This window comes from Onychostoma macrolepis, chromosome 04, assembly GCF_012432095.1.
Source record: "Onychostoma macrolepis isolate SWU-2019 chromosome 04, ASM1243209v1, whole genome shotgun sequence".
Lineage (NCBI taxonomy): Eukaryota > Metazoa > Chordata > Actinopteri > Cypriniformes > Cyprinidae > Onychostoma > Onychostoma macrolepis.
This window is the reverse complement of record NC_081158.1, coordinates 2,891,838-2,901,877: the sequence shown is the minus strand read 5'-3', so window position 1 is coordinate 2,901,877 and position 10,040 is coordinate 2,891,838. Positions and strand designations below refer to the sequence as shown.

Here is a 10,040-nt window from a genome sequence, read left to right as displayed (position 1 = left end):
CAATAGCCAACAATACATTGTATGGGTCAAAATTATTAATTTTTCTCTTACACCAAAAATCATTAGGATATTAAGTAAAGATCATGTTCCATGAAGATATTTTGTAAATTTCCTACTGTAAATATATAAAAACTTAACTTAATTTTTGATTAGTAATATGCATTGCTAAGAACTTCATTTGGACAACTTTAAAAGGCGATTTTAAATATTTTGATTTCTTTTTTTCTTTTTCTTTTTTGCACCCTCAGATTCCAGATTTCAAATAGTTGTATCTCGGCCAAATATTGTCCTATCCATCAATACATCAATGGAAAGCTTATGTATGTAGCTTTCAAATTATGTATAAATGTCAATAATTTGACCCTTATGACTGGTTTTGTGGTCCAGGGTCACATTTAAAAACAACTTGAATTGATTCAAAGTGCTGTACAATATGGGGGAAAACAACTCTACAATTCAAAACAGACACAGGAAGTGCTTGCAATACAAAGTTTCAGGCATTGTTCAGAGTAAATACAAGCTAGACAGGGAGAGGTTAAGGAAAGAAAGCAAAGTTTTTTTTTTTCACCAGGTGTTCACCATTTCTGGAGCCTGAGAACGAGAACTGTTCTCAAAAATTTTGGACCAGCTGGCTGAAAAAGAGGAATAGAGATTCATTCATTTTATTTTATTTTGTGATTATAAACTTCTTCTTTGTAATAATTTCATCATTCCCAAAATTGCCTTTTGACTCATAGCAACAGCAAAACGTTTGAACCGAGTCACCTTGTGATCTATTATTAAATATTAGTAGTTATTATCACAACAGAATGCATGGGAGGAGTTCCTTCAGCTTTATTGAACTGAGATGGTATAAAAACCGAACTGAGTCTTAATCTGTAGTTTGTGTGTCTAGATCGTCTGAAGTCCATAATGAAGATCATCCTCTTTCTCACCATCACCCTGATCTCTCAGGGCTACAGTGGTAAGTTAATACCTTCAATTTCCATCCTGACTGTTCGTTCAGTTAAACTGAACATGTTCATGTAAGCTACCTTTTGTTCTTGTACAGCATAGTTAGAATCCTAATGCAAATAGTGTTCCTTCTCTCTCCTTGTCTGGACTTCTGTAAGTGTGAAATTGTGATTCTGAATTTTACCCTGTGCTTTTCCTATTTTATTCATTTTTTCTCCTAATGATTTATACCCAAATCTCCTTAATTAAATCCGGTGCCTTATGTCTAATTGTTCTTTACTGAGTTCATACTATTGCGCTCTACTAGTACAAATAATAGGTTACTGACATGCCTCTGGGTGGTAGATCTTTTCTTTCACATACAGGTGCTGGTCATATAATTAGAATATCATCAAAAAGTTGATTTATTTCACTAATTCCATTCAAAAAGTTAAACTTGTATATTATATTCATTCATTACACACAGACTGATATATTTCAAATGTTTATTTCTTTTAATTTTGATTATTAGAGCTTACAGCTCATGAAAGTCAAAAATCAGTATCTCAAAATATTAGAATATTTACATTTGAGTTTGAATAAATGACCATCCCTACAGTATAAATTCTGGGTATCTCTTGTTCTTTGAAACCACAATAATGGGGAAGACTGCTGACTTGGCAATGATCCAGAAGAGGAACATTGACACCCTCCACAAAGAGGGTAAGTCACAGAAGGTCATTACTGAAAGGTGTGGCTGTTTACAGAGTGCTGTATCAAAGCATATTAAATGCAAAGTTGACTGGAAGGAAGAATTTGGGTAGGAAAAGGTGCACAAGCAACAGGGATGATCGCAAGCTTGAGAATACAGGCAAGCAAAGCCGATTCAAACACTTGGGAGAGCTTCACAAGGAGAGAACTGAAGCTGGAGTCAGTGCATCAAGAGTCACCACGCTCAGACGTCTTCAGGAAAAGGGCTGCAAGCCACTTCTGAACCACAGACAACGCCAGAAGCATCTTACCTGGGCTGTGGAGAAAAAGAACTGGACTGTTGCTCAGTGGTCCAAAGTCCTCTTTTCAGATGAAAGTAAATTTTACATTTCATTTGGAAATCAAGGTCCCAGAGTCTGAAGGAAGAGTGGAGAGGCACAGAATCCATGTTGCTTGAAATCCAGTGTGAAGTTTCCACAGTCAGTGATGATTTGGGCTGCCATGTCATCTGCTGGTGTTGGTCCACTGTGTTTTCTGATGTCCACAGTCAACGCAGCCATCTACCAGGAAATTTTAGAGCACTTCATGCTTCCTTCTGTTGACAAGCTTTATGGAGATGTTGATTTCATTTTCCAGCAGGACTTGGCACCTGCCCACACTGCCAAAGGTACCAAAAGCTGGTTCAATGACCATAGTGTTACTGTGCTTGATTGGCCAGCAAACTCGCCTGACCTGACCTTGTCAAGAGGAAGATGAGAGACACCAGACCCAACAATGCAGATGAGCTGAAGGCCACTATCAGAGCAACCTGGGCTCTCATAACACCTGAGCAGTGCCACAGACGGATCGACTCCATGCCACGCCGCATTGCTGCAGTAATTCAGGCAAAAGGAGCCCCAACTAAGTATTGAGTGCTGTACATGCTCATACTTTTCATGTTCATACTTTTCAGTTGGCCAAGATTTCTAAAAATCCTTTCTTTGTATTGGTCTTAAGTAATATTCTAATATTTTGAGATACTGATTTTTGACTTTCATGAGCTGTAAGCTCTAATCATCAAAATTAAAAGAAATAAACATTTGAAATATATCAGTCTGTGTGTAATGAATGAATATAATATACAAATTTCACTTTTTGAATGGAATTAGTGAAATAAATCAACTTTTTGATGATATTCTAATTATATGACCAGCACCTGTAAAATTACGCTTTAGCAGTCAGCATGTGAAATATATCTCACCTCCTTCAAGGCTCACTTTCTTGTAAAGGAAGATGTGGAGAGCCCTACGATGCTTCAAACGACTGCGATTCACAATGCCAGCAGCACAAAGACTGCTGCGATGACTATAAAAAGCAGTGTGGCCGTTTAATCGCGAGCCGGTTAATCGTTACATCCCTAACGACCACACTGCTTTTCATAGTGATTATTTTATAACGACCACACTGCTTTTTATAGTGATTCTTTTATATCCGTGATTCTATAGGGATGTAACGATTAACCGCGAGCCGGTTGAAAATCGATTCAAATATGTGACGATTCAAATCGGTTGAGATGCTAAACAAATCGCGATTCAGTTAGGGGTAGGAGTTTATATGAATGTATGTCTGAGGGGAAGTTACTGTCTTTATAAAAGTTTAGATGGTATTTTTTCCTTTCATCTTGCATCTTTATATTAAAGTTCAAAGTCCAGTGCTGCTTTGTTTACAGCGGAAACCAAGGAAACGCTTAAAGCGCCACCTGCTGGCAGAGACTGAATCTGCGTCTCATTCAGCTCGTCTGCTGTTTCTGTTTCATGCATATATTTTTTATGTATACAGTAGTTTCACAAAACTGAAGTCAGACCATTCTGTTTTTGCTTCAAATTTCGAAATTATACAATCTAAATCTAATTTAGATTAAAAACTGCTCATGTTGCATGTATGCAGCATCTTTTTTGGATAATGATTAAAATCCATTTAATGATTTAAATGGAAAGAGCACAGACAAAGCCTTATTTTGTTTATATAAAGAGATTTCTTTTATTTGTGTTATTTATTTGATTTGGAGCTTGTTTTAAAATTTCAATTTAGTTTTGTTATTTAACAACAAAAGAGCAATAATATGCAAGTGCTATGTTAGTATATTATTATAGAAACGTGCTGCATTTTGTCCAAGCAATAATAAAAGGACACATTTAATTCATAATTTGTCTTAAATCTCATTTTGTAAAAAAAGAAAAAGAAAAATTGTGACTCGAATCGAATCGTGAGTTGAGTGGCATGAAACTCAGCTGTGTCTACTTCTACAGTTTCACACACTTTCATTAGAAAATGCTAAACACCATATTTCCTATTGTGTAATTAATCAGTTTCATGTTAGTTATTTTTATGAAAAACACTTACAATACTATTCAGACAAAAGGAACTGTCATGTATTTCTTTACTTTTCTAAAACATAATTTTTTATTATTATTTTACATTATTTTCAGTCTACAAATGCTACTACAGGTTCAGGTAATTGCTGTTACGGTTGTAGCTGTCAACAGCACAAATCTGCACTACACCCAGGATTGTGTCACACAAACGTATAAAAACAAAACAATAATAAACTTTAATCTAGTTAGATTTACAGTTATGAACACTGAACATGTGCAGACTTTTGACTGATAATTAACATTGTTTTCTTGACTACTAAGACAACAGATTTCCAATTTTAGAAATTGAATGTTGAAATTTGAAACTATAATTGCAGTAATTACTGTTTTTCCTCATCTTTTATTCTTTCATTTGCTCAGGCTTTGTCAGGGTTTTGTTTCCACTTCAGACGCTAACTCTTTCTTTATCCTTTTCCCATCCCAACCTTCAGCCAGAGTCTCTGACGCTGAGATCAAGTCTCTGTCTGAGACGCTGTTCAAGTTAGACCATAACAGAGCCACAGCCTCAGAGCTGGTCATTGATCCTCAGACACTGATCTCTTCATCTGAGACCGGCTCCGAGGATGACCAGTCATCTCGCCCGTAAGACACAGACTGCACACACAGATATCAGTATTTACATGTATGTTATAATTCCAGTGCTCTCTTTCTCTCTTAGATTGTTCAAGGAAGTGAGTAGTACTTTGCTCTCCAAGTCCACGTATCAAGCTCTGCTGAATCTATTAGACAACTATAAAAGGGTGTCAGGGGAAGCGGAGGATGTGACCTCACAGGAAGAGCAGGAGCAGGACACTTTCCTCCAAGAGGCCATGAACACTGATGTGGGCAGGGAGCTTTACAATTTCCTCCACTCTAAAGGTACAGTATATGTGACCACAAAACCCTTTTTCTGAATATTAGTGACCTCAATGTAATAAAAAATAATGTGATTTTACATATTTTAGTATTTATTAAATAATATTTAAAGAATTACCATTCAAAGGTTTGGGGTCAGTATAATTTTGAATGAAATCAAAAGTTTTATCTAGAAAGGATACAATTCTTTGCTCAAAAGAGACACTAAAGACATTTATAATGTTGAAACATTTGTTTCAATTTTTTTTTCAACAGGAGCTAATTAGCATATTAGAATGATTTCTGAAAGATCATGTGACATTGAAGACTGGAGTAATGTCTGCTAAAACATCCGCTTTGCCATCACAGGAATAAATTATGTTTTAAAATATATTAAAATAGGAAAGCGCTTTTGAATTGTAATAATATTCCACAATATTACTGTTTTTTGATCAAATAAATGTAGCCATGGTGAGCATGACAATCTTCTTTTAAAACATCTTACCAATCCCAAACTTCTGAATGGTATATGCAGTATTAATATTTTACTAATATTCTAAATTCTTTACTAGAAGAAAAGAGTTTACTGAGTACTATCATTTGCACCACAAGGTTATTAAAATGATAATCAAATAAATAGATTATGCAAAATATTTGAATTTAAACCACTGGTTTTCAGATATATACTCATCACAGAGCGAGTTTATCCAGGATCTGAAGATGATGTGGTTTGGTCTTTACTCTCGATCTAAAGGCAAAAAACTGGACTCCAGCGGGTTTGAGCACACCTTTGCAGGTCAGTCTGTGTGTGTGTGTGTGTGTGTGTGTGTGATTCGCTGTCAAACTGCTTTTTATCTCCCTTTGGCTGACATGTATTGTGTCAAAAGGGGAAATTAAGAAAGGAAAGGTGTCTGGTTTCCACAACTGGCTGCAGTTTTATCTGAATGAGAAAGAGGGCCTCCTGAATTACTACAGCCATAGTTTTAATGGCCCTGTGAGTACTACTGAGCGTGTGAATCAAAACAAACCAGTGCTAGTACATGCATTTTAAAAGTCTGGATGTCTACTTGTATTACACGTGTTGATATAGTAAAAGCTAAGTTTCTCCTCTCTCTCAGTGGACCACATATCCTGATGTATTGGGAATGCAGTTTGAATGGGATGGCTATTTCAAAGAGGTTGGTTCTGCCTTTATTGGCTCTAGTCCTGAATTTGATCTGGCTATCTACAGTCTCTGCTACATCACCCGTCCTGGCAAGAAGTAAGTTGTCGGTTTTTGTTGTCTGCCTATGCATATTTATTCCTCCATCCGGCCATTCATCAAATGAATCTCATTTTGTTTATATGAGTAAATCAAATGTATATACTCATATGTTTATCTGTATTCTCAGGTGTTATGTGAGTCTGGGAGGAAACACTCTGGGCATTCAGACCTATACATGGGAAAACAGTAGCTATGGGGATGGAAAGAAGTACATTGCCTCCGCTTACCCTGCCACACCACGATCATCTGCCATCTGAACATCAGTATCAACAGACTCACAACCAAAACAACTCATATGTAATCTTCATTTTTTCTTGGTTGTTCGAGGTTGATGTTGGACCAAATAAAACACAAGAATAGAAAAACTCTTTTTTTCTATTTTTATTAAAACATAATAATATTCTTTCACATTCTCATCAGCTACAACTGTCAAAAGTGTACACATCTATTAGTCTGTTATTAATCAAACTTGTTGGTCATATAAGTTTTTTTTTCACATTTTTAAATTTGATTTAGAACTATTTTCCAGTAATTCGGGATAGAATCACATTCTGTAATTATACAAAAAAATACAAGAACATAAATAAAAAACAACAAACTCTTACAAATGGCTTTATTTTCATAAAATTTCAAGTGTATGACCTGATGTTTGAGTTTATGGATCAGCGTCAGCAGTGCAGCGGAAGCCCAGGTTAGAGGCAGAACTGTCCGGAGTATTTTGACTACGGTCTGCACACCTGTATCTGTAGCAGTAAGACTACAGAGAGAGAGAAAAATGTGTTAACATGCATGCAAACAAGTTGTATAAAAGCTTACAGATGAAGGTTGTATTTTCCTCTTAGGTGCATATATATGTGGTGTATGTATTCGGTGTATATAATATGTGCATACTAGCTTTACACTACTGTTCAAAATTTGGGGTTGGCAAGACAGTTTTTTTTTTAAGTCTCATGCTCACCAATACTGCTTTTATTTTATCAAAATTTTAATATATTTTAAAATGCAATTTCTTCCTGTGATGGCAAAGCTGAATTTTCAGCAGCCATTACTCCAGTCTTCAGTGTCACATGATCTTCAAAAATCATTCTATTATGCTGAGTAGTCATTCTGACTTGGCTTATGACAAAAAAGATTTATGGATTTGACCTTTTAGGTAACATGACTAATAATGAAATGGTGTTGCAAAGCAGTTTCTACATTATATTTAGAACCTTTAATATTTATATTTACATTATATTAATAAATTTATACAGTATCATCCCCTAAACCTACCCATCGCAGTAAACATTCTTCATTTTTAAAAATATTTTCATAAACATAATTTAGTATAATTTCATTTAAACAAGCTAATTTATTTTAATTTTTTAAATTTAATTTAAAAATAGTTATGCTCGTGGGTACAATCATTTATGAGTATTACTACACTCCATGACACTCCATAGACAAAATGATTTTTTACTTTACACCTACCAAAATTCTGCATACAACCATTTTTTTTTATAAAATATTGTTTTTAAGCGATCTGAATTATGAGGACTCAAGAAGTTTCATCATAAACCACATTGTCATATCAGTGTAATACCTATGTCATTATACAATTTTGTATCACGATAAGTCATATAAATAAGCACGCACATAAACATTTCAAGCTAAAGAGAGACTTATTTCTATTTTAAACAATATGGATATATATAATAGCATTTTACTACCATGTTACTAAAGCAAATCATTCATCATTTATTTTAAACAAGTATTCAACATTTAAGTTTATTGAACTTATAAAACACATAGTAACAAATCTTTTATCGTACATTTTAATCATGTATTCAACATTTATTTAACACTTCATTCTCTTCATTTAAAGAATATGGTTATAAACAAAATATATAATTTTATAGTAACAAACATGTTACTAAAGCAAAATATTTATCATACATTTTTAAAAAAGTATTCAACATTTAAGTTTATTGAACTTATAAAACACATAATTCTCTTCTTTTAAAGAAGGTGGTAAAAAACTGTGATTATATATCAGAATCAGAATCAGAATTAGCTTTATTCGCCAGGTGTGCGCAAACACACAAGGAATTTGTTGTGGTTTTAAGGTGCTCCTGGTACATACATACATACAAACACATCTGACATGAGAACAGAAAAAACATTTAAATAGTAAGACTTAACAATGGATAATAATCATAATAATAATAATAATAATAATAAGTATGAATCTGGAACAGTAGATTTATGTACAGATTTGTGCATTATTTACTCTATATACAGCTGTATAAATAAACAGATATGTATGTGTATTTACATAATACTTGAGAAAGAGGCAATAATTAAAGATGGAGAATGAATTACAGAATGAATTACAGAACACCGGTAATGATTCATGTGTTAGCTATTTAGGCTGGAGATGGCATGGGGAAAAAAACTGTTTTTATGCCTAGATGTTCTAGTGCACAGAGATCTGTAGCATCTGCCTGAAGGGAGAAGTGCAAACAAGTTGTGTCCGGGGTGAGAGGGGTCTTTGATGATGTTACCTGCCCGTTTCTTCACTCTGGAGTTGTACAAGTCCTGAAGGCTGGGCAGGTGCACACCAATGATCTTTTCTGCTGTCCTAACAGTCCGTTGAAGTCTTCTTAGATCTGATTTGCTGGCTGACCCAAACCAGACAGTTATGGAGGAGCACAGAACCGACTCAATAACAGCTGAATAAAACTGTTTCAGCAGCTCCTGTGGCAGGTTGAACTTTTTCAGCTGACGAAGGAAGTACAACCTCTGCTGGGCCTTTTTCACGATGGAGTCAATGTGATTGTCCCACTTCAGGTCCTGAGAGATGGTGGTGCCCAGGAACCTGAATGACTCCACTGCAGCCACAGTGCTGTTCATGATGGTGAGTGGGGGGAGAGGAGGGGGGTTTCTCCTGAAGTCCATGATCATCTCCACAGTTTTGAGCGTGTTCAGCTCCAGGTTGTTGTGACTGCACCAGACAGCCAGCTGCTCAACCTCTTGTCTGTAAGCAGACTCGTCGCCGTCCTGGATGAGGCCGATGACTGTGGTGTCGTCTGCAAACTTCAGGAGTTTGACAGAGGGGTCTTTAGAGGTGCAGTCATTTGTGTAGAGGGAGAAGAGTAGTGGGGAGAGAACGCAGCCCTGAGGCGCTCCAGTGCTGATGGTGCGGGTGCTGGATGTGTGTTTTCCCAGCCTCACAAGCTGCTGCCTGTCTTTCAGGAAGCTGGTAATCCACTGACAGATGGAGGTGGGTACAGAGAGCTGAGTCAGTTTGTTCTGAAGGGTGTCCGGGATGATGGTGTTGAAAGCGGAGCTGAAGTCCACAAACAAGATCCTTGCATAAGTCCCTGGTTTGTCCAGATGTTGCAGGATGTAGTGCAGTCCCATATTAACTGCATCATCCACAGATCTGTTTGCTCGGTAAGCAAACTGTAGGGGGTCCAGCAAGGGTCCTGTAATGTCCTTCAGGTGGGCCAACACCAGTCTCTCAAATGACTTCATGACCACAGACGTTAAAGCAACAGGTCTGTAGTCATTAAGTCCTGTGATTTTTGGTTTCTTGGGTACAGGGATGATGGTGGAACATTTGAAGCAGGAGGGGACTTCACACAGCTCCAGTGATCTGTTGAAGATCAATGTGAAGATGGATGATAGCTGGACAGCACAGGCTTTGAGGCAGGCTGGAGATACACCGTCTGGGCCTTTGGCTTTCCTTATCTTCTGCTTTCTGAAGACTTTGCATACATCATCTTCACAGATCTTGAGTACAGGTTGAGAAACAGTAGGGGGAGGGAGGGTGAGGGTGTGGATGGCTGTGCTGTGAGACGGTCGGGAGCAGGTGTGGGGTGTCAGACCAGTCTTTTCAAACC

The 10,040-nt window shown here is 36.6% G+C and overlaps 1 protein-coding gene across 2 annotated transcripts in view; it reads left to right on the top strand.

The window, feature by feature from the left end:
* The window catches only part of LOC131539311 (uridylate-specific endoribonuclease A-like), a 33,940-nt gene extending 26,954 nt beyond the window's left edge, over nt 1-6,986 (top strand). For both annotated transcript variants that reach the window (XM_058773804.1, XM_058773803.1), the window contains exons 3-9: nt 896-964; nt 4,490-4,640; nt 4,717-4,916; nt 5,572-5,688; nt 5,780-5,886; nt 6,011-6,153; nt 6,284-6,986. In XM_058773804.1, coding sequence (XP_058629787.1) covers nt 896-964; nt 4,490-4,640; nt 4,717-4,916; nt 5,572-5,688; nt 5,780-5,886; nt 6,011-6,153; nt 6,284-6,413 — 917 coding nt within the window. In that variant the 3' untranslated portion in view covers nt 6,414-6,986. The remainder of the gene's footprint in view (nt 1-895; nt 965-4,489; nt 4,641-4,716; nt 4,917-5,571; nt 5,689-5,779; nt 5,887-6,010; nt 6,154-6,283) is intronic.
* The last annotated feature ends 3,054 nt before the right edge of the window (nt 6,987-10,040 follow it).